The sequence below is a fragment of the Eublepharis macularius genome, chromosome 1, assembly GCF_028583425.1.
Source record: "Eublepharis macularius isolate TG4126 chromosome 1, MPM_Emac_v1.0, whole genome shotgun sequence".
NCBI lineage: Eukaryota > Metazoa > Chordata > Lepidosauria > Squamata > Eublepharidae > Eublepharis > Eublepharis macularius.
Window position 1 is genome coordinate 173,414,459 of NC_072790.1, and position 19,260 is coordinate 173,433,718.

The 19,260-nt window shown below is 44.2% G+C and overlaps 1 protein-coding gene across 2 annotated transcripts in view; it reads left to right on the forward strand.

Annotated features, from left to right (window-relative positions):
* DAAM2 (dishevelled associated activator of morphogenesis 2) overlaps nt 1-19,260 on the forward strand; it is a 388,390-nt gene that overhangs the window by 231,824 nt on the left and 137,306 nt on the right. For both annotated transcript variants that reach the window (XM_054978243.1, XM_054978250.1), the window contains exon 7: nt 7,178-7,272. In XM_054978243.1, coding sequence (XP_054834218.1) covers nt 7,178-7,272 — 95 coding nt within the window. The remainder of the gene's footprint in view (nt 1-7,177; nt 7,273-19,260) is intronic.

Sequence of the window (19,260 nt, forward strand, 5' to 3'; positions counted from 1 at the left end):
CCCTCCGCTTTTGCCTCCACGATCCACGATCCACGGATCGGGAACAGGAGATGCTCGGTGCAGGTCATTAAATCGGAATCGTCGCCAGCGCCGATCCACGATCGGCTTGATCATTAATTTTTTTTGGATCGTGCCCATCTCTAAGTTGTACTATAGAAGCATGTGCAAATGAATGATAGCTAAGTTCAGAAACAACTTGGATAACTTTCTCACACCCACCTACAGAAAATAGTCTTTTCATCTCTAAATTAGGGTTCAGGTGGATTAAAAGTGAAAAAAGGAGATAATTAGGGATATTTTTGCTACATGCTTTGCTAGTGATTCAATAATAAATACCTCTTTGTTTTGGCTGTGTAACCAAATAAAAAGGTTATAATTTTACTTTCAGATACAGCTTTGGGAGCAAAACAAAATGTCCAAAGAGTTAATTTTAAAACTCGTGGAATTTTGAACAAGCCCATGAATGAACTAGAATCTAAAGAAAAAGAAGTTGTGTGATTCAGGAGCTTGTCTCACCAAGCTCTCAGGAATTTTTTAATTTCCTAAAGGCAAAGGCTTTATTTTTTTCTCCTCTTACCTTCATGTTCCTTAGCTTTTTTGCTTATGGTGAGGTGGTAAAAAGATCTTCTCCCTTTAACAACTCATGCTTCATGAGATTCTGAGCTAGATATGTTACTGGCCATTGGCCATTATGACTTTCTCTTGAGCTCTTTGTGGTGGAAGGGTGAGGTACTAATATAATAAGTAAGTACAGTTATAAAGAGTTTGGTGTAGTGCGGCAGGACTCTAATCTGGAGAACCGGGTTTGATTCTCCCCTCTTCCACTTGAAGCCAGCTGAGTGTCCTTGGGTCAGTCACAGCTCTTCCAGAGCTCTTTCAGCCCCAACCACCACACAGGGTAATGGTTGTGGGGATAATGATAATGTACTTCGTAAACTGCTCTGAGTGGGTGTTAAGTTGTCCTGAAGGGTGGTTTATAAATCGAATGGTATTATTATTGTGTTATTAATATGATTGCTGTGACTAGAAGATGGGCTTTTAAAGCCAGGCTCCATGTCCACTTTTGTGACATGTTGACATGTGGTAGACATGAAGAGCTTGAGGCTGTGTAGATCATGCTCCTTTGTAACTGTAGAAATTCCCTTGTAGGTTGTTTCAGACAACAACTGCTCACCTTTAGAAAAATCAGTTGACAAAACCTTGTTGTAAGGACTTTACCCTTTGACATACGTATGTATATATGAATCATGCCTTAAATTACTTCATGATTTAGACATATGTCTAAATCATTAGACATATGTCTAATGAGCCATTACTGAGTAAAATATCAATTGAGCTCTGGATCTTGTGCTGGGAAACCTGCCTCTGTGATTGCAGTTGCAAGAGCAGTTTGTGGCTTCATGGCTACTTCTTTGCTTTTCCTAAGGGTTATGTCACTTGGCTTGAGTGCTTTGATTTATGGTTCTAGCTATGAGCAGCTGCTGGCAGAAAATAAAACACTATTTTCTTGTTTGTTCACTCTCTGTTTGTTAGATGAGGAAATAACTTGCTTGCTTTAGCTAAGGAAGTTTGACTTTACCATGGATCCTAAAGTGGATTTCTTCCCTCCAAGAGTTAAATTCAGCTTCTTGCCAGCCCTGTAGCATAAACCAGTCTCTCTCACTTCATCACCCTCACCACCCTCAAGATTTAACACTTGTTGGCATGACAGTAATAGCAAAAGTGCCGTGACAGAGGAGGCCAGGGAAGGGTAGTAGTAGAGGAGCATTCTTATGAAAGATATTTTATTTATGTCACACTGAGGTTTGCATGAAAGGCTGCTGTTTGTAAGATTGGAGTAGTGAAACATTCCTATTTTTCCACCTTAGGTTTCATCATGATGTAGTCATAGAATCTTAGAATCATAGAGTTGGAAGGGGCCATACAGACCATCTAGTCCAACCCCCTGCCCAGTGCAGGATCAGCCTAAAGCATCTCTGACAAGTATTCATCCAGCCTCTTCTTGAAAACTGCCAGTGAGGGGGAGCTCACCACCTCCCTAGGCAGCTGATTCCACTTTTGAACTACTCTGCCCGTAACAAAGTTTTTCCTAATATCCAGCCGGTACCTTTGTGCATGTAATTTAAGCCCATTGCTTCGGGTCCTACCCTCTGCTGCCAACTGGAACAGCTCCATGCCCTCCTCCAAATGACAGCCTTTCAAATATGTAAAGAGAGCAATCATGTCCCCCCTCAACCTCCTCTTCTCCAAACTAAACATTCCCAAGGCCCTCAGCCTTACCTCATAGGGCCAGTCTCCAGACCCCTGATCATTCTCGTCGCTCTCCTCTGTACCCTCTCGATTTTGGCCACATCCTTTTTGAAGTGAGGCCTCCAGAACTGCACACAATACTCCAGGTGTGGCCTGACCAAGGCAGTATAGAGAGGGGCTATGATCTCCTGTGATTTCAACGCTATGGCCCCTTTGATACAACCCAAGATTGAATTAGCCTTTTTTGCCACCGCATCACACTGTCTGCTCATATTTAGTTTACAGTCCACTTTTACCCCAAGATCCCTTTCACATATACTACTGCCCAGAAGTGTATCCCACATCCAGTATTTGTGCTTCCCATTTTTGTGGCCCGGATGTAATACTGTGCACTTGTCTTTGTTGAATTGCATCCTATTCACAGCTGCCCACTTCTCCAGAGTATTCAGGTCTTGTTGAATTTTAATTCTATCTTCTTGGGTGTTTGCTACTCCTCCCAGTTTGGTATCATCAGTAAATTTAATGAGCAGCCCTTCCACTCCTTCATCCAGATCATTGATAAAAATATTGAAAAGTACCGGGCCCAAAACCGAGCCCTGCGGCACCCCACTGGACACCTCCCTCCAATCTGATGAAACGCCGTTGACCACCACTCTTTGAGTGCAGTCCTCTAACAAGTTCCCTATTCACCGAACTGTCCTATAGTCCACTCCACAGTCTTCCAGTTTGCCCATCAGAATGTCATGGGGGACTTTATCAAAAGCTTTACTGAAATCCAGATAAATTATGTCAACAGAGTTCCCCCGATCCAGTAAGCTGGTCACTTGATCAAAGAAGGAAACCAGGTTGGTCTGGCATGATCTGTTAGGAACAAAACCATGCTGACTTCCCCGGATCACTGAGCAGTCCTTCAGATGCTTACAGATTGATCCCTTTAAAATCTGTTCTAATATCTTCCCAGCAACAGAAGTCAGACTGACCGACCTGTAGTTTCCCGGGTCATCCCCTTTCTTAAAGATTGGGATAACATTTGCTCTTCTCCAATCTTGTGGCACATCCTCAGTCCTCCAGGAGGCCTTGAAGATGATGGACAGGGGTTCTGCAAGTTCTCTAGAAAGTTCTTTCAGCACTCTTGGGTGCACCCCATCCAGCCCAGGGGATTTGTATTCATCCAGTGCAGCCAGATGCCTCTCCACAACCTCTCTGTCAATGTCAATTAGCCACTCAGGTGTCCTGCCACATTTATCTCTAGATGTGCCTGAGTTCTTCAGGGAGAAAACAGAGGCAAAAAAGTCATTAAGCCTGCATGCTTTCAAAATGTTCTTAAAAAGCATCGATCACTAAAACCCACATTTTCCTTATTAATTTGTGTGTGTGCGTGCGTGTGTGTGTAGAGCATAAGAAGAGCCCTGTTATGATGTTTTCTCATCTTCTTTCCCTCTTTTTTGTCCTTCAGCAGTAGAAATGGCACCAGAAATGTTTTTACAATTCAAAAGTAATGAACTGTTTTATTCATTTTAGAGGGAAAGGTTAGGTGAAATCAGGGGTTGAAAATTTCTGAGGTAATTCAACATAGAAATCTCTGAGGTAAAATCAGTAAACGCAAAGACTGTCATTCTTATGCTCTTCACAGATTCTTAAATTCTTATGTTTAGAGGCTTTTGCTCCCATCTTTCCCCAAATACTCTAGTAAATTTTTTTAGTATTCTCTGTCTCTTTTGGGTTTAAGAATTTTTGTACCCACTTTCTAGTACTGCAGACCCATTCCCTTCAAACACCAGTGCTTTCCTTCAGTTTTTGACAGAATCTTAAGGTCTCTAACAGGCAGTTTCCAACCACACCCAGCCAGAGATCTCTTCACTCTCCAGAGCTACCTCCCTGTTTGACTGGGTATGGAAAGCCTCCTCTCCTTAGAAGATATATCTGCTTTCTTTGGCCCAAATGGGAGTCTGCACCTACTTCCCAAACTTCCTTGCCAACTTTTCCCCAGTTCTCCTGTTGATGTTAAACTGCTTTCAGTTATGACTCCATCTCCCAGTTGTTCACACTCAATTCCTTTCAGCTTGGGCTAAAAACAGACACTCCTCTTTCTAGCTCATGCTACCCAATCTGATTCCTTGGAGTAGCCTGTCACTCAAAGCTCTCTCTGTCTGTGAGGCATTAACTTTTAATAGTCCTTCAGCTGTTTGTACAGCACTTCCAGGCTTTTAAAAAGTGCAGTCCATTATTTAGAATATTCCTAAAAGCATTGGTCGCTAAAATCTACTTTTCTCTTACCAATTGATTTTGTGTGTGTGTGTAGAGCAGGTTTCCTTTACTTAACAAGATTAGTAGCTATTGATGTACCTCTTCTCCATGAATCTATTTAACACCATTTAAAGCCCTCTGGGCTTATAGCCATCAATACCTTTATTGGCAGTGAGTTCCATTTTTGAGCAACCTGTTACTGAGACATTTTGCACTTCTACTAATGAAAGACTGAATATATTCAGTTAATTTTAACTACATCAGTTTGTTCAACACTTTGCAAGACAAGGTCTGCAAATTCTTGGAATGGGAGTGGGTGGGCTGGATTATGTACTTTTAGCAGTTCTGTGTGGCTTAAATTTATTTATTTTCTTTATACCCTACATTTCTCCCCAGTGGGGACCCAAAGTAGCTTATATCATTCTTCTTTCCTCTGCTTTATCCTCACAACAACCCTGTAAGGTAGGTTCATCCGAGAGTGTTTCACTGGCCTAGAATTACCCAGTGAGCATCAATGACAGAGTGGAGGATTAAACTTGCTTCTCCCTGATCCTCCATTTTAACCACTACACCACTCTAACCACAATACCATGTTTGCTCTCAAAGAGATGTACAGGACCAATAAGCAATCAAGTTTGTTAAACAAAACATTTGTATAGTCTTATTTAGGTATTTGAGATTGCAAAATCATAACCATAGGGTCTCAGGGTGGATTGGCAAACTTAAACATTAGGAAGAACTTCCTGACAGAGTGGTCCCTCAGGGGAACAGGCTTTCTTGAGATGTGGTGGGCTTTCCTGCCTTGGAGGTATTTAAGAAGAGGATAGATGGTCATCTAACAGCTGTGATGGTTCTCTGACTTAATATGAATGTACACAGATCAAGAGAATGGCGTGCATGAAGGGATGAACCAGTACTTGGATCTTGTGGACCTTTCTTTATATGCTCAGGGTAATGCCAATCACGAATTTGGGGTTAGGAAGGAAGGAGTTTTCCTCCAGGCCAGATTGGCCAGGGATCCTGGAGGTTTTTTGCCTTCCTCTAAGTATAGAGCAGAGGTCACTGAGGGAGGCAGGGGGGACAGCTGTGAATTTCCTGCGTTGTGCAGGGGGCTGGACTAGATGACCCTTTGTCTCCCTTCCAGCTCTATGTTTATATGTTTCTAAGCGTGACATGTTAAATGATGTGGAAATGTCTTAGTCGGAGCATCCCTTTTGCACATTTGTAGGGTGGCAGCTGCAGAAGGCCCTGTTAAGATAACTAAAGCTGTGAAGGCGGAGCATAGGGAGAGAGATGTCCATGAAGGGCTTTGTATGTGATAAGCAAAACCGTGAACAGAGCCTAGTAACTGATGAGTAGCCAATGAAGTGACTGCAGAATGGGAGTAATATTTATGCTCTGTCTAGCTTCTGATAATAATTGAGCTGTGGTGTCCTGCACCAGCTGGAGTCTCTGAGTTGACTTTGAGGGGACACCTATGTAGAGTGCATAACAGGAGCCCAGTTTTGATGTTACTGTGGCATGGATCCAGGTGGTCAGATCAGCTGTATCAACATAGAGGGTCATCTTCTGGGAGGACTGAGTTGGAAGTAACCTTTTTTTAGGATCTGCTTTAGCTTACTTCTTTAGCAGCCGTATTGGATTTAGTATAATGCCTAGGCTCTTTACGAAGTCTGCAAGGGTCAACTAAACTCCACTGAAAGTGGGGAGTACAATGTCCTTCAATATCTTCACCTTTCCAACCAGCATTACTTCCATCTTGTCTGGGTTCTGTTTTACTTTGTTCACTTTCAGCCAATTAACTAAAACCTATATTGCAATGACTTAAAACCTATACTGCATTGGCAGGTGATTTGCATAGAGATATGGAGTTAGGTGTCATCTGCACATTGATGACATCCAACTCCATAGCTATAAATGATTTATCCTAAAGCCTTTGCATATAGGATGAATGAAATGGGGGATAAGGTTGCACCCTGTGGAACCTCACAAGATATCCCACTTTGAAGGTAGCTGATCTCCAACAGCAACCTTCTGAGTCTGTTCCATGAGGAACAATTTAAACCAGTCCAAGGCACATCCCCTGATACCCACTTCTGCCTCCAAATGCCTCAACAGGCTGGCATGATCTACTGTGTCAAAGGATGCAGCTAGATCCAGAAGAAGCAATGAAGAAGTATGGACTTTGTCTACATTCAGGCAGATGCCATCAGAGCAATTTCCATCCCATAGCCAGGTCTGAAACCAGACTGAAAAAGCTTCAGAGCACAAGCATTATCCAAGAAGCCCTGGAGTTACAGCTCTCTCAATCACTTTGCCCAGAAAGAGCAGATTAGAGAATGGGGGACAAATAGCCACATCATTTTTGTCTGGGGATGGATTTTAAGTAACCACCTACCAAAACGACAGTTAGTCGTAACACAGTCTCCTTAGTTACATTATGCATTTTTAGTTATGCCAGTCTCTCTAGTTATGTAAAAAGTCTGGAGTAGGTGAGAAAAGCGTGATTTCTGTCCATCTCCACCATGCTTTATTACTATAAATTATACTTTCCTAGAGAGCAGCTAAACTGCATATCTAATTTAGCTTTTCAGATGGCTTTTGCTGATGAATTCTCAGTTTTCTCTAATCTTTCATCTTGTTCTGGCTTAGTAACCATTTCTCTGGCTGTTCCAAACAGATGCAGACTGTGTATGCTTTTGATGAAGAAGAAATGGAAATGAGGAATAAAATAGTTGAAGACTTGAAGACAGCTCTGCGGACGCAGCCCATGAGGTAATTATCCATCCTCATTGCCCACATCATATGCTTCTTGAACTGAAAGGAGCTAGTTTATAGAAGCATGTTGTTGTCTTGAAATCACAGCAGATGGCAGAGGAGGAAATCTACATCTGTCATGACTGGAGATACTTTATTTTCTCTCTGCAATTAACCAGTATAGAGCTATTAAATGGAAGTTTTGGGGAAGTTGTAATTGTACCTTCAAACCAGCAATTTCTCCCAGGATTTGCAGTATAGGCCCATGTTCCTCAAACTTTCTGTATTATTTCCCTCTGAAATTACTTGATCTTTCTCTTTAAAGCTCATTGGGTATATTCATCCAGGTTCTGCAACTTGAGCATCTCTGTTTGAAGTTGTCCAGCATATGCTTTCCCTGGCTTCAGTCTTTCTGCCTTTTTTCTCTACCATTTTCTCCCTTGATTCCTTCGTGCCTTCTTTTCTTCCACTGCTGCATCTGACTGTGAGCACAGTCCCTCACATCAATTCCACTGATTGTCATATCACAATTTGTGAAATATCAAGCCTTGAATATATATTATTGTGCCACCTCACCTTTCTTCATTTCTTCTACTGCCATTTCTCTTCTCAGTCTGACAAATATTGGTGTAATTTGAGAGTCACATTTCTTACTGCATCCTCACATTGATTCTGCATTGTGAATGCACTCTCTTTATATATGGGATCCTTACTATCCACAATCATTTTTTTAAAAAAAATATTTATGGTGGCATCAAGAAAGCACATATGCATAGCCCTTTTTTATGATCTGTTTTTTGAGAACTTAACTGGGGCAGCTTTCTTGGAAAAGTAGGGTATCTCCTTCATGGAAGTGACCTTCTTGTACCTTGCCAGCCCCAGTTTGCCACCATCAAATTTGGGAGGTGTCCGATAGGTAGGTGATTTATGCAATGAAAAAAATGATAGTCATTTGTTTACCAATAATGTCAAGGTTGGGATTTAGCAAATAATGAATTGAAATGGAATTGTTTGGCTTCTTCACCACAAAAAGTTTCAGAAGTTCATTATCTTGAGTAGGGGTATGCAAAAAAAAAAAAATCAGGTTTCCCACTTCGGGAAACCCAAAGCAGAAAAAAGGGTCGGAAATAGTAAAGATTCGGAGCACAACAACAAACTACTCCACCCCACTGCTTATTTCACTCGATCATCGGGTGAAATAAGTGGCGGGTGGGGAGTTCAGACCACACCGGCGCAGATCAGCTGCTTGGCGGGGTTTGTGGCAGGCCCTTTAAACTCCATCTGGATCGTGGGGGAACCCCACCCCCGTGACCCAGGTGGAGTGCGGAAGGGCCCTTTCGCCACCACTTGCAATGTAAGTGGTGGCGAAATGGCCCTTTAAACTCCATCTGGGTTGCGGGATCTCCCCACTGGGGAGAGAAACGTTCCTCTCCTAAGGCTAAGTTAGGCTAAACTAATTGACGCAGAAGCTTAGAGAGAGGGAGGGAGGGAGAGAAAAGGAGAAATGTTACGTAGTTAGGTTTAAGGAAACTTGAATGTATTGCTTGTTTTATTCCCAAAGCTATTATACCTTTTATATATCTTTATTGGTTTATATATTTTTTGGTTTTCTAAGACTGTATAACTTTCAATTTACTGTCTAATTTAGAATCTGTATAATTTTTATATTATGCACTTACTTTATTTCAATTTCTTTGCTTTAATAAAATTCTTAATTATATATATATATATATAAAAGAAACGTTCCTCTCTATGTTCAGATTTTTAAAGAAAATTGCAGTTTTTCTCCCCCACTAATCTTGTGCAGCTCTGTCTTTGAAAATTTTTAAGACCCAGCAGATTCCACCTACAGACTCCCCCCCCCCCCACACACACAGGTATCCACCCAAGTGTAGTTCTCTTTATGTGCCCACCTTGCCCCTTTAAAAATTTAAGGGGCTGAGCTGTGCTTTTGCTGTGGGGTCAGTTCCAGCAGGCCCAAACAGGTCTAGTTATCTGACCTTGCCTAAGGTTATAGCTTTTCTTCTCGTTCCTATTCCTCTCTTTTCTGTGCCTTTTCAGCCTTTCCCAGCCAGCTTGCCTTCCTCTCCTCCCCATCTCTGTTGACATCTCCCTTTTTTATCCCTGGTGCTCCAGTCATGCTGGCTAAGCTCAGAACTGCTCCTCTTTTGTCTGACCCTTATTCCTTCCTTACCTTACCTTCCCCAGCTGGGTTTGCATAAGGCTAGCTAGATACCCTTGCTATCAACCATGCCCTCTAGCCAATGCCCTGGGCTCACAAAACTCCTGTCTCTGCTGCTGTGCTTAGCAGCTGCTTAGTGAGGGAAGACTCTCCTGCAGGTGGTGCACCTCTACTCCTGCTGGGATCTTCATGCTGCTGCTGCCTTCCTTAGTGGTGTCCTGCCCTGCCCTGCCCTGCCCTGCCCTGGAACAGCTGCTGCCTTTGGCCAGAAGGCTGGGCCTTCTCTGGCATCCACTGTCACTGCTGTGCCACAGAGACAATGACACAAGCCTTAAGTGCCTGAGACCAACTTATCTTAAGAGTGCTCCTTGATATACCTACCCATAAATAAATAAAATAAAGACATTAAAATGGTGTTCAAGGCCCCCCCTCCATATGGCTTAGGAGTGAACTAAGAGGGAAAAAAGGACCACCACCAAGGACTGCCCTCTCCCATATTGTGCAGCCCACCAGTGCAGATCTGCCTCTCATGCCCAGCTCTCTGTGCATCTGTCTTCTGAGGTGGGGCGGGTGACAACCAGAGCCAGAGCTTTTTCAGTAGTGGCACCTTGTTTGTGAAATCCTTTCATCCTTGAGGCTCACTTGGCGCCTCTGCTGCTTTTTTTTAGGCACCCGGACAAAACGTTTCTGTTCATCCAGGCTTTTAATCAAGCACTTGATTTTTAAACCCTGTTTTAGTCTGGAAACTTAGTTTAAACTGTGTGTATTTTATTTTTGTGGGCTGTGTTTTTATTCTAGGCTGGGCCTTTTTCATAAACCTGGATTTTAATTAATATCTATTAATTTTTAATTATTTTTTAATAAGCCAATTTGGGCAAGTTCCTGGAGAGGCAGCATAATTTTTTTTCCTAATTACTGAATAAAGGAACAAAAAACAAAGCACGGAAGTATGAGAAGGTATATAAAACTAGGGGTATATTGTATACTGCAAATTGAAAACACCACCTGAATCCACACTATGAAAAAATGTGACAAGCATACAATTGTAGACAATATTCAGTATACTAATAACAAATATAAATACCAGGAATAAAGAAGAAAATGGACAGTATAAATGTTTAGTACATTAAAAAAAAAAGCTAAAACACATGGTAAATATGGATTGCTGGCCAAACTCAGTTTCGACTGATTTTTTATCAGAACATTTCTGTGTTGTCTTGTTTATTCTGATTGTTCATAATTTTACAAACAGCTACCAATTCAAAGCAAGGGTCTGAAAAGATCACTCACTTGTGCTGTGTAAGATGCAAAATAGCATCAGCTGATTGGGAGCACAGTCAACAAACATTATTACCATTATTATGGTAGAAGCCATGTTTGCTGAAGTGGAATTATTATGCTAGTTTGTAAATACATATTTTAAAACCCTGCAATATTGTTGCTGTCTTCTGTAAAGGTGTTGTGCTTTACATCCTGCTGATATTAATTGCACTTAACTGTTAATTAGTTTCCATCTGTTGTTCTGCCATGCTCAGCAAAAAAGAACATGTTTCTGCTTTGCATGCCAGAATCCTTTGGTCATTACAGTAAATATGTGGCCCAAATCCTTTGTAGCCTTAATTCTCTATCCTATTCAATTACATCAGAAAGTTCTTACCTAGTATGATGGCTCCCCTTTGGGGGTCTGTGGTGTGGGACTGGAGTATGGGAAATCTCCCAAGGCCAGGTTTCTCTGAACAAGCCCTGCATTACTTTGGCTGGATACCACTGACAGCAGGCATTTATTTCCTCTGTTTATAATAGCCCTAATGAGTGTCAGCACCAGCATCCACAAACTGTCACACAAAGCCTTTGCTTTTAAATTGCTGGCTGCAGCCCTAAGGACTTTTTTTCATAGCTATAGCCAAGCCAAATTTTGAGTTAAGTCCCCATGTCTCAACTAATTTCCAGCGACTCAATTTGTTAGTTGCCAAGTGGGCCATATGCCAATCCCTGATGAGTGAGCCAATTCCCTCTTTGAAGAAAAGGATACAGCAGAGAGGGGCCCATGGCTATATCAAATCCTTTTTGTAAGCAACTCCATACTTGGGCTTTTGAAATACAAGTTTTGGAATTAGGCAAGAAATCTGCATCCCTTCATCAGCTGATGGTATTGCCAGTTCAGAAGCCCTAGAGCCACACAGGGAAAGGGGAATGAAAGTTGCAACAGCAATACATGGACGTGCATGTTTTGAAATCATCCAGTGGTTGCAAAGGCTGAATATATTTGTTCACCTACAAATCCTTGAGTAATAATTGCCAAAGTTCTTATAGGTGTTATGTGACTCACCTATTTTATTATGATTGGGACTGTGCAAACTTTGCCCTGAAAGTGCATAAACTTAAATCATGTTCTCTGAATAATGTCAGCAAATCAAGCACATCTGCTGATTATAGTATCCAAACAGTTAGATTGGGGAAAATGAAATGGGGAAAAAGAATGGAAATTTGGGAATCAGGAACAAGAACAGTTCAAGAAGAGTTGAGTATCGCAGACAGGATACCAAAACACTAACTCTTGCCCATTGGGATCTCTACTGCCATCTCTTTTCTGCTTTTGAAGTGTTTACCAAATGTAACAGGTTCCCTGAATGGTTTCCAATCTGTCTCCTGCCATTTTTTTAATGGACTTGTTCACACATACTCATATTTAGGGGGAAATCTCAACCTGAGATGAATTTTGGGTGTGCCTGCCTTTGACTTCCTCACTCTAGGAACAAAAGAAGTATGTATGAAAGTGTAAAGGGAGTATCTCAGTGCCCAATCCAATGAAACCTATTAAGTCTTTCTTGGGGCAGATTGCATAGTTTCAGAGCTACCATGTCCAAATCAACATGTTCTAACACGGTTTGTTTATTTCTTTATTTGAGTCTCTGACAGAGAGCCCATGGATCTTACTCGACTGTGATTTGTCTCTCAAAAGAAATGAGTGGATAGGCCTATTGAGAGGAATAACAACATTGTCTTTTGGGGGGCGGTATGTATGACACAATTAGGAACAGCTGTATTGTAGAACATAAGCCTCAGTAGGTACATTCGGTGATTAGATTCAGTTCTTTAATAACCACTTCATGGCTTAGGACTAGGGATGTGCGTTTCGGCATTCAGAATGCCGAAAGAATGCCGAAACAAAAGTGTTTCGGCTTCTTTCGGGGAATGCCGAAACGTTTCGGGGGATGCCGAAACGTTTCGGGTAGCCGAAAGAAAAAAGCCGAAACGTTTCGGGATTCTTTCGGCTTTCTTTCAGCTTTTCAATGGGAAAATGCCTCCGTCTTCCCGGACGTCTGGGGGAGGCATTTTCCCACCGAATAAGCCCAAAATTGGTGGGGACCTTCCTCTAACCCTTCTCTAACAACCACCCAAGTTTCAGACAGATTGGACTTTGGGGGGCCATGTTATGGCCCCCCAAAGCAGGTCCCCCCATCCTCCCATAAGAAAGCGAAGGAGCAGCATATTGTTAGCATGCTGCTACTCATCTTCTTCATTATTTCCTATGGGGAAAAAATGAAGAAGCAGGCTTCCTTTGCCAGGGGTGGCATTTTGCATGCAAAATGCCCCCTCACCCTCAGGGGCCCTTCTCCCACCCCTCCTCCCACCCCCCACCAAGGCTCAGCCTGCTCCCACTTGGGGGGGCCATTTCATGGCCTCCCCAAGTAGGTGCTCTAATCTCTACCACTGACAGCTGGGGGAGGCTTGTGTTGCCAGGGGTGGCATTTTGCATGTAAAATGCCCCCCAGCCCTCAGGGGCCCTTCTCCCACCCTTCCCCCCACCCCCCACCCAGGCTCAGACTGCTCCCACTTGTGGGGGCCATTTCATGGCCTCCCCAAGTAGGTGCTCTTTTCTCTACCACTGACAGCTGGGGAAGGCTTTTCTTGCCAGGGGTGGCATTTTGCATGCAAAATGCCCCCCAGCCCTCTGGGGCCCTTCTCCCACCCTTCCTCCCACCCCCCACCAAGGCTCAGACTGCTCCCACTTGGGGGGGGCATTTCATGGCCTCCCCAAGTAGGTCCTCTCAGCCCCTAAAGTCCACCCCTTACAGCCCCACACAAACCCAATTCCCCCCCAGCTGCCACACACAGACCCAAATCCCCACATTAGCCCCTCACAGACCCAAATCCACCCCCACCTGCCCCACACCCATAACCCCAGGAACAGGCTGGCAAAGGCCAGCCCTCTCCCTTTGTTCCCTATGCTGGGAACTTCTAAACTCTCTTTCCCTGGGCAATTCTGCACAGCCCAGGGGTGCCACAATGGTGGGCACACTTCTGAGTGCCAGCTGGTCCCTGTGAAAGAGCACCTGAACCACAGACACCCTCCCTCAAATTCCCCCACCACCTACAGAGATGGCTGGCCAGCCAGCCCCATTGTTCCCTATGATGGGAACCAACTGCACAACAAAGAATAAAACAAGAACAACACAAAATAAAGTTTTAAAATTTTTTTTCTCCCTTCCAAAGTACAAGTAGGCAAAGCATTATGACACATTACACCAGCAGTCCCCCACACAGAAAAATAACACAACTCACTTAACATCAGAGAATCACAAAGCATGATTCCTGTCAAAAACACTTTATTTCTTGAACAGCTTTAGGTTACACAGCAGGGGGGAACACCAAAGGGCATGGAAGCAGTATCTTACACAAAAATAACACAACTCACTTCACATTAAAGAATCACCCCAAAAAATTGCTGTCAAAAGCACTTTATTTCTGTAACTGCTTTAGGTTACACAGTAGGAAGGCACCACAGAGCAGGAAAGCAGTGTACTACACAAAAATAACACAACTCACTTCACATCAGAGAATCACACAAACACAATTGCTGTCAAAAACGGTGAAGTGGGTTGTATTATTTTTTGTAGTACATTGCTATCGTGCCCTGTTGTGCCCTCCTACTGTGTAACCTAAAGCTGTTCAAGAAATAAAGTGTTTTTGCCAGGAATTGTGTTTTTGTGATTCTCTGATGTTAAGTGAGTTATGTTATTTTTGTGTAAGATAGTGCTGCCATGCCCTTTGGTGTTCCCCCCTGCTGTGTAACCTAAAGCTGTTCAAGAAATAAAGTGTTTTTGACAGGAATCATGCTTTGTGATTCTCTGATGTTAAGTGAGTTGTGTTATTTTTCTGTGTGGGGGACTGCTGGTGTAATGTGTCATAATGCTTTGCCTACTTGTACTTTGGAAGGGAGAAAAAAAATTTTAAAACTTTATTTTGTGTTGTTCTTGTTTTATTCTTTGTTGTGCAGTTGGTTCCCATCATAGGGAACAATGGGGCTGGCTGGCCAGCCATCTCTGTAGGTGGTGGGGGAATTTGAGGGAGGGTGTCTGTGGTTCAGGTGCTCTTTCACAGGGACCAGCTGGCACTCAGAAGTGTGCCCACCATTGTGGCACCCCTGGGCTGTGCAGAATTGCCCAGGGAAAGAGAGTTTAGAAGTTCCCAGCATAGGGAACAAAGGGAGAGGGCTGGCCTTTGCCAGCCTGTTCCTGGGGTTATGGGTGTGGGGCAGGTGGGGGTGGATTTGGGTCTGTGAGGGGCTAATGTGGGGATTTGGGTCTGTGTGTGGCAGCTGGGGGGGAATTGGGTTTGTGTGGGGCTGTAAGGGGTGGACTTTAGGGGCTGAGAGGACCTACTTGGGGAGGCCATGAAATGCCCCCCCCAAGTGGGAGCAGTCTGAGCCTTGGTGGGGGGTGGGAGGAAGGGTGGGAGAAGGGCCCCAGAGGGCTGGGGGGCATTTTGCATGCAAAATGCCACCCCTGGCAAGAAAAGCCTTCCCCAGCTGTCAGTGGTAGAGAAAAGAGCACCTACTTGGGGAGGCCATGAAATGGCCCCCACAAGTGGGAGCAGTCTGAGCCTGGGTGGGGGGTGGGGGGAAGGGTGGGAGAAGGGCCCCTGAGGGTAAGGGGGCATTTTGCATGCAAAATGCCACCCCTGGCAAAGGAAGCCTGCCTCTTCATTTTTTCCCCATAGGAAATAATGAAGAAAGATGAGCAGCAGCATGCTAACATTATGCTGCTCCTTCGCTTTCTTATGGGAGGATGGGGGGACCTGCTTTGGGGGGCCATAACATGGCCCCCCAAAGTTCAATCTGTCTGAAACTTGGGTGATTGTTAGAGAAGGGTTAGAGGAAGGTCCCCACCAATTTTGGGCTTATTCGGTGGGAAAATGCCTCCTCCAGGCGTCCTGGAAGACGGAGGCATTTTCCCATAGAAAAAAGCCGAAATAATGCCGAAAGAATCCCGAAAGAATCCCGAAAGCCGAAAGCCGAAAGAGATTCTTGTTTCGGCTTTCGGCTTTAACGATAGAGAATCTTCTTTCGGCTTTCTACTTTCGGCTATAGCCGAAAATTTTTGGCTTGCACACCCCTACTTAGGACAAATCCTTGGCAAAATGATTGAACTGAAGAGAAATGTTCCTAGTGGATTGTACCCATAAACAAATATGAGTATCAAACTGTCAAGCTAGAAACAACTGCAAAATGCAAAAACCATTGCTGCTAGTGAATGTTAGTTAATCTTGGAAAGGCAGTGAAAATGAACAGCAAGCTATAATAGAAGCAAGAAAAAGTTTAATGGACCTCAGCCGAGATTTGTTAAAATTTTAAGGAAATGGACAGGAGTTTTCTTTCAAGGGAATCATTTTTTTTCTTATTGCCCAGAAATATTTCCACTCTTTTGCCTACTTTTGTTTTTTCTGGGGGAAAAATGGAAGGGAAGTGCTTCCTTTACTTTGTCTTGGTTTTGTCTTGTCACAGTTCTGATAACCTCTAATCTCTCTGGTAAGCAAAACCTAGCTTACTGCCTTTTATGGGCAGGAGTCCAGCGTTTGTTAGTGATAGTGATGTGAGTGCTTTCTGATCCAAAGATCTCTACCTCAGCTAGACTGAAGCTTTGCTTTGGCTGTGAACAGGGTGGGAATATCCTTTCTTTTCCCTAACTGTGTTGTTTCTCATAGCAAGACTGCAGTAGAATTTATGTAAAGACCAGTCTGAAGTCTAAGAAACCTTCTGTTAGATATCTGACAACACAGCACTGCTAGCTATCTGGTTTGTGCTGGGATGGGAGAGCTCTTGGCATCTTGATGTATGGTGTCTTTAATTCTGTCAAAGAGAAGCATGCTATAAATGCAATTAATATTATATGAATAGGACTTCCAATCAGCAGAAGATGTGGCAAATCTGTTTCTGGGTTGCAGGGCTTCAGGCTTCTTGAGGGGTTCACACAATTGAATGCACCTTCGCAATTCACACTCGTGTTTCAGGGAGAAGTCTTATAGAACATTTTCTTTTTGACAGCTTCCTGTGCACAGAGGCTTTTGTTCTGTATTGATATTTGATTGTTTTGGTATTTGTTCCCTGCTTGCTCCCCAAAGGGGACCCAAACCAGCTTGGAATATCATTCTCCCCACTTCCATTTTATTCTCACAACAACTACCCTGTGAGCTCAGGGAGGCTGAGAGAGAGCAACTAGCCCATGAGCTTCCTTGGCAAGTTGGAGATTTGAGCCCGTATGATGTAGTGGTTAAGAGTGGTGGGAATCTAATCTGGAGAACCTGGTTTGATTCCCCACTCCTCCACTGGAAGCCACTTGGGTTACCTTGGGCCAGTCACAGCTTCTAGGAGCTCTCTCAGCTCCACCCAGCTCACAAGATGATTGTTGTAGGAATGATAATAACTAGAGATGGGCACGAACACAAATACGAACCAAAACCCCCCCACAAACCAGCCCCATTCGTGATTCGCAAACCAGTGGTTCAAGGAAGCTCATTTCCATGAACTTCCACTGACTGGTCTACTGGTTCATTTGGTTTGTATTAAAGGGGCAGTTTAAATGGCCATTTCCCCAGGGAAATGGCCATATAAACTTTTCCTGCCACTTGCAAGCCGCAGGTCCCTACAAACTATCAGCTGGCAGGCGGCAGGGGGAGATCCCCGCTCGCTGCTTGCCAGCTGATAGTTTAAAGGGACTTGCTGCTTGCAAGCAGCAGGGCCCTTTAAATGGCCCACCTGCAGCCCCCACCCCCACCCCCACGCTTGCCTTGCCCAGCTGCCCTGCGGGCCCATGACCTCCTCCCCCTCCTCCCGTGAGGGGCGGGAAGGCCGTTTTTGGCATCTTCCGCTGCTGCGTGGGCCCACAGGGTGGTGGGGGAGGCCGAAAATGGCCTTCCCGCCCCTCAAGTGGCCACCCAAAATGGCCTCCTCTGCCACCCTGTGTGCCTGCCTGCAGGCCACTGCGGCCATTTGAGGAGCAGGGAGGCCGTTTTCAGCCTCCTCTGCCACCATGCGGGCCCGTGCAGCAGCGGAGGAAGCTGAAAATGGCCTTCCCACCCCTCAAAAGGCTGCTGTGGTAGCCATTTGAGGGGCAGGAAGCCTGTTTTTGGCCTCCTTCACTGCCCTGTGGGCCCACGCGACAGCAGAGGAGGCCGAAAACAGCCTTCCCACCTCTCAAATTGCTGCCAAAAATGGCCTCCTCCGCTACCTTGTGGGCCCGCGCAGCAACGAAGGAGGCCGAAAACAGCCTTCCTGCCCCTCAAATGGCTGCTGTGACGGCCAGTTGAGGGGTGGGAAGGCCATTTTTGGCCTCCTCCACTACTCTGTGGGCCTGCGCACTGGCAGAAGGGGCCAAAAACGGCCTTCCCACCCCTCGTGGGAGGAGAGGGTGGATGCCGTGGGCCCTCAGGGTGGCTGGCCCTCAGTGTGGGGCTGAGGTTTGGGCCATTTAAGGGGCCCTGCTGCTTGCAAGGTAAGTGTGGGGCTGGGGTTTGGGCCCCCACCTGCCAGCTAATAGTTTAAAGAGACCTGCCCCTTGCAAGGCAGGAAATGGCCCTTTAAACTGTCAAATGCCCCTTTCCCTGCCGCTGCTAAGAGTCAGGGAAAGGGGCATTTAAACCCCATGAACTGGTTCGTGAACTTGCCCCAGTTCATGCTAGTTTGTGGTTTCTAGTTCATGAAAACCCACAAACCACAAACCTCATGGTTTGGGTTATTTGTGGTTCGTGCCCATCTCTAATAATAACATACTTTGTAAACTGCTCTGAGTGGGTGTTAAGTTGTCCTGAAGGATGGTATATAAATTGAATGTTTACTACTACTACTACTACTACTACTACTATTATTGAACTTGGGTCTTCCAGATCCTAGTCTGTCTTTGTGTAGGATACGCAGAACATTAGAAATGTACATGCTGTATACTGCAGTGAATTCAATATTGATCTTGGGAAGCTTGCAGTTTGCATTCAGAAGGATACGTAAGCACACATCTATATAGGCACAGATGTGCATCAGCATCAGAACATAAAGATGAAACTGATACTAAATACATATGCTGCTTTGAATTGCTTGGGTTTGTATTCAGAACTGTTGATTTTCTAGAGATGGAAAATGTAACTTTAGAAGGTTTAAAAAGTGGTCTCCCCTCTTGCTTATGTCAGCTAAGGTTGGGAAAGAGTCCTATTGTGCTCCAATAAAGAGCACTGCCATTTAACACTTTTGAGTGTAACCATTTGTGGTGTGCTGTCTTCATTCTTCAGGCATGCATGCATGAACCAGCTTTAACATTCGGATTTGAACAGCCACCAAACCTCATACTGAATCCCCTCATACTTAAGGCCTTGGTTTTTCCTGGTTTCTAGTCAAAACCAATTGGATGAAGTTAGTGAAGGAAGATAACAGACCCTTTAGTGAATCTGGCTGAAATTCAATATAAGTCCTTGAATTCTCTTTTAGGAGTGAACTATATTTAGATCCATCCTTCATACTACTGGTCTATAATTTGTTTATACACTACTGCAAG